Source organism: Alligator mississippiensis, chromosome 4 (genome assembly GCF_030867095.1).
Source record: "Alligator mississippiensis isolate rAllMis1 chromosome 4, rAllMis1, whole genome shotgun sequence".
In the NCBI taxonomy this organism is placed as follows: domain Eukaryota; kingdom Metazoa; phylum Chordata; order Crocodylia; family Alligatoridae; genus Alligator; species Alligator mississippiensis.
In genome coordinates this window covers 145,917,372-145,922,771 of record NC_081827.1, presented here as the reverse complement: position 1 = coordinate 145,922,771, position 5,400 = coordinate 145,917,372, and the positions used below count along the sequence as shown (strand labels likewise).

The window sequence follows — 5,400 nt, the reverse complement described above, 5'->3', positions numbered from 1 at the left end:
TTCTTCTCTTCTCCAAAGCTGGTATTGGTAGTGGTTGGTATTTAAGACTTCAACCCAGGTAAAGATCTTTGCTATACCTTTAGATGCAGACATAATGATGATGGAAAACTCTGTTCTGTACCGGCCAAAGGCTACATTGAGCCTATGCTGTCTGTGGTTACTGCTATCAAAGACTTTAATGGTGGCTCCTTGCATGTAAAGATCCACTGAGAGGAAATTGTATTAGTACAAAGACACTCACACCCACGTTTCCATTGGGAACCTCCATGTTGCCAGTACAGCCCCAAGTAGGGTGGCCATCACAGAGGACATTCCAGTTTTCTGCTACTCTTCAAGAGGTAAAAATAGAGGACATAAAGGCATCCGGTTTCATATCAATAGAGGACAGAGGACAACCAGACTGTCCTCTATGATGGTGACCCTACCCCAATGCTAAGTATGCAAAGTTTGAAGCTGAATCAATTCAGTCTTTGCAGGTTAGTCAAAGAGGCAGAGATTAAACTGAGAAACAACTGGACACACATACTTTTGATTCAGGAAATGCAGCCACATGCTTGCAGTGGCTCAGGTCAGAAGCCAGGGGGCACTAGAGCATGGCTGTCTGATATGTAGCCAGCATTTGTGTTTGCCTTCTCTTCCTGCTGCCCCTGAGGTCTCTGGGGTTTACAGTTCACAATGACAGCAGCAAGACTCTGCAGGTTTGCTCATCACTTCCTCTTCCTGCTTCCAGGCACCTCTGGAATACGTAGTCCACAGTCACAACCAGCAGTAACTTTCAGTAAGTTTAGCAGAACAGGGAAGCTCTGTACTTGGGAGAAGTGGGGTTTAACTCCCCCCTACCCCGGCCCTAGACTTCAGCCGGGGTTTGCTTGGGCAGGGAGGGGCAGTCCCTGCCTCCTCCCCACCTGCAACCCTTCTCTGGTGGAGCAGACAGCACCAACCAGCCCAGGGCTAGAAAGCATGCTGGGGGACTCTGATTTAACTGAAATCAGGAAGGAGTCTGGGACCGAAGTTTCATAAAATGGTTTGACCTGAATCAGTTAAGTCTGATACTAAATCCAACAAGGTTTGTCTTAAACAAATTTCAGCCATTTTGAAACTGGTTTATATGGACTGAACTTCTGTTCTGTTACAGATTTAATCCAGTTTCTGATGACTTAAACTGGTTTATGCGCAACTTCTGTCTCTAGCCTAAAAGACAGGGACCTTATGCATTGCTGAATCAATGCATCTTGTTAACAGACCATTGAATGGGAGACCCCAGCCAGAGTATCAATCAGCTGAAATAGAATACCCCAGGAAAGGGCAAGCAGTAGCAAAATGGATGCTCTCTGTCAGGTAAACAGTAGGATTAGGTGGTGGAGGAGTTGTAATTTGCATTTTCCTTTTCCAGTTTTTGTAAAATCTGGTGAAAGGAAATAGGATGCAAGTTATGGGCTTTTTTAGATGTGTGTGCAACGCAATGCTGGGTGTGCTAGCTCACGTGCAGCACAGACTCTGTCCATTGAGTAATGGAAGCGAGAGGTTTTCGGTGATATTGTTTGTTGGACTAATAGTAGAACTGGAAGAGGTATTAGATAAGCTTTTGGTGAAAAAGTACCATTGCTCAGGAAGTGTCATCAGTATATGCATGACCATAGAATCTTTCTGCATTACTCTTGTAAGCTTGACATCTACCCAGGAGCAGGGAGATAAATGAATGAACAAATTCTCTTCCTTGAGCTGTGATAGCACAGATATTAATGACCAAGTGGTAAACAAGTGTTTAGAAGAAACTACTGTTTTGGCCCTTTTTCATTAATAAACATTTGAAGGAAAGTGGGGTCTTTTTAGTGTCTGAGCTAACATTAGAAACATTTAAAAAATGAATAAAGTTTAAAAATAAAAAAGGATAAGACAAATTAGAGTAGCCAGAGTAAGTAGAAAGAGAACAGGAAGTGTAGAAACATTCCAATCACAGGCACCTCTGCTTACTTCACTAAAGCAGTTTTGTCTGACAAGCAGTGCTTTACTGGCACGATTTATGACTTTGGAAATTCCTGCACAGGAGCCATAGAAAATCTAAAAATACTGCAAAGCTGCAAATTCATCTTTGGCCAGGAGGGGATGGCAGCTCACCAGCAAGGCTATAATAAGTTAGCAGGGCTACAGGAAACTGGTTGAACTCATGCCGTGCTGTTTTCATTTGCGAAGTGCTTATTGCCAGGGGAAGGAAAAAGCTTGGGACTTGAGAGGAGAAGGCAGAAATGGGAGAAGCCTTTGGGGTTAAATTTTGGGGACAAAGTAGCAGCAAGGACAAGGGAGTGACTGAGAATGGAAAGGTAGAAGGGGAAAATGTAGTGTTAAGATAGGCTACATCAAATACAAGAACTGTACGTGATAAAAATGATATAAAAGCGTGGAAGGTAACTTCAGATTTTGTATCAGAATGAGAGTCTGAAGCTGGGTCTGTGCAGTTTTATGATATGTGATAGAAAAAGAAGTGCAGATTTATGGAGTTGGCACAAGCACGGAAATGCACGAGCAAGTCCTTTTCCATAGCGTCTCATTTCCATTCTCGGTTGTCACTAAACACTGTTTTTTTGTTGATAATCTTTGGAGTCCACAACCACTACTTAAAGCTCTCTGTAACTATCTCTTTATAAGAGCATATGCTAAGGCAGATTTTATGTTCTTGACAGTTAATCACTCTAGGGTTACTATATTTCCAGGATTAAAACAGACGACACCTATGAGGGGGAGGGCGTGGGGTAGCCGGTGAGGGGGAGAGGGGAAGTGGGGGGTGTGTATGTATATATATATGGGGAGGGGCAGTGATATGCCTGCGCCCACCCCCTGCCCTTCACTCCTAAGCCCCTGCGTGCCAGCCCTGCCAGTGCCTCTCACTCCTGATCCACAGCCCCCTGCTTCCCCCAGCACTGCCTTCTCTGTCTGCCCTCTTTGTTGAGTTTAACTACATGAGAATGAAGTTACAAACGATCACAGAATACAATTATCAGCCTCCACCAGACTACATTTTTTCATAACTTTATTTATATTTTTTTCCTGTATTTTCCAAAACAACGTTAATGTGTAGGTGTAATTTCTGGTGAGATATTCCGAAGGTTCCTGCGGTGTGGTAGGCAATTTGAAAGAAAAGAGCGTATTCTGGATAGAGCATTTGGTATGTTCATAAAAAATGACCCTTTTTTGGGGGCAGCTGCTGTGGAGAAAAGAGAGCAGTCACTTAATATAGAAAAATAAAGCAAGGGTGTCCAAAGGTCATGTAGTCCAATGTCCTTCCTCAAGAAACAAGCCTCTCCTGTGGACAGGATTTGATCTGGTACAGGGAAACACGTTTGGATTTCTAATCCAGCCTTGTTATCACTCAGCCATTGCACTTAGCCAAAAATGGAGTCTACAAGCAGAGGGAATAAGCCATGTGTGGTATGAAGGTACGTGTTAGGGTGGGGCACTGATAACCAGCTTGACTGGATCCTCTGCTGTGGCCAAGCTCTGCAGGATGTTGTATCTGAAGGTCAGGACCTAACTATCTCTTTCCTGCAGTGTTACATGGGAGGTGGTAGGTAGGGCAGAAATGATGGTCTCTGGCTAGGTCAATGAATGTGGATTCAGGAGGCCTAGAGTCACTTCCTGGCTTAGCTACAGACTTCCTTGTGACCTTGAGTACATCACCTGACTTAGCCAGTGGCACTTCCTCATGCATACCTGTATCAACATCCAGGTCTTCTGATATTTCTTCATTCTGGCTAGCGCCTGCAGCAAGCGTTTCCAACTGTTCCATGGAAAGAGTAAAAAAAAAAAGAGTTAAGAAGGACTCTGATCTGTGCTCCTCAGCATTACACCGCCACAGAATGAGGGACAGGCAGTGGTGGTGGGGCTGTCCTCCCAGCCAGGGCTCCTGGTGGCGCCATGAATGGCCAGGTGAAGGCCAAGTCCGTGGGTGGAACGAGGGCCCCTTCTGTCCTACCTTCTGAAGTCAAGGGTGGAGCAGTCTTGCATACAGGAGCCTCAGCTCAGCCCCTCCCCTGCCTCCTCTGCTTTCCCAAAATCCCAGCTAGCAAGGGATCTCCACACTGAAGGCCCCCTGCAGGCTCTCTGTAAGAGCAGTCAGCATTCATAGTAGATGGGTTTTCAACACCACATGATCATCTTAACAAAAGATCCAGTTAGAAGCAAGATGGCATTTACAAAACAGGATTGCCTCAGCCTTATTCTTTCTACTTACCTCCTCTGGTCTAACGGACACTTGGGAAAGGACCATGTCGGCAATTCTGCCCGGGTTCATTGCACTTTGGCTTCGTGTTGCTGGACTGTCACTAACAGCCTGTAAAAAATCGCAATCACAGAGTTCCTCAATTATTATTGTAGCCATTTCTTGAGGAAAAAATAAATCAAAACCTGTTATGTCATCATAAAGTTCTTGCTCTGATCCAGATTTCTGTATCATATTCCTGGAAACAGAAAGAACAACTTCATTAACTGCGTCTTCATGCTCTGGAGGTAAATGTTGTTCATTTGTCGCTGCCACAAGGCTGATTTTATGTTTGGACAGGTCTTGTTCCATGGCCTCTTTAAGGTCCTCAACAATTTCATTCACTTTGGATTTTGTTAAATGTCTTCTGGAAGTTGGGCTTGTGCTGTCAGTTGAACTTAAGACTTCTGCAAGGAATCGACTTAATATTTCTTCCACAAAGGTCACGGGTACCGCAGGAATAGGTGGGTTTATACGTGGCTTCGGCATTTTCTCTATCATGCCAAAATCAGCAGGGAATTTCTCAACAATCCTAACAGCTTCTGTTGAAGTGGAAACAGGCAATGTCTCCCCCTCTGAACTGCCAGAGAGACCTGTCACCATGAAGGTGTGTTCAGGTCTGAGCCTCTGGCCTGGGGCTCTGGAATGTATCCTGCAGGCTGATATCAGCCCTCTATGAGGTCACTGTCTCTCTGGCCCAATGCCTGATATCCTACCAATGCCCCTCTATGACCTCACTGTCTGCCCCACCCTCCCCACCCAGCCGGGCTCATCCCCTACCTATAGCCGCCCCTCCACCATATAGTCTAGCAAATCCTGTGTGCCATCCCTGACGGTGCCCAGTGCTCAGTGCCAGAGGCTGGAGAGAATGGTACAAGAGAACCCCATCCTGGACAGTGGGGGGACTAGTCTGGGCAGAGAGGGGACAGTTCTGCCAAAGTGCATGTAGTGAGTGCAATCTGCCCAGCAGTGCGAGTGACAAAAACCAGGGGTGTTTATATACATGCTCTGGGAGTGTGGGAGGGCGGTGCTTTAGTTAGAGTGGCTCCGAGAGCCATCATGTGCATCAGTGTCCGCACAATAAAAAATGGTGGTGGGGGCACTTCAACTACAGGTCATTGAAAGCTTTAGTTAAAGCACACCCG

The 5,400-nt window shown here is 45.6% G+C and overlaps 1 protein-coding gene across 1 annotated transcript; it reads right to left on the bottom strand.

Moving 5' to 3' along the window:
- Window positions 1–3,049: 3,049 nt before the first annotated feature.
- Window positions 3,050–4,867, bottom strand: LOC132249874 (uncharacterized). Its single transcript, XM_059725534.1, has 3 exons — window positions 4,229–4,867; window positions 3,709–3,775; window positions 3,050–3,202 (listed from the first exon to the last, which is right to left on the bottom strand). Exons 1-3 carry the CDS (start codon window positions 4,856–4,858, stop codon window positions 3,066–3,068), a joined length of 834 nt encoding a protein of 277 aa, XP_059581517.1. The 5' UTR covers window positions 4,859–4,867; the 3' UTR covers window positions 3,050–3,065.
- Between the last annotated feature and the right edge of the window lie 533 nt (window positions 4,868–5,400).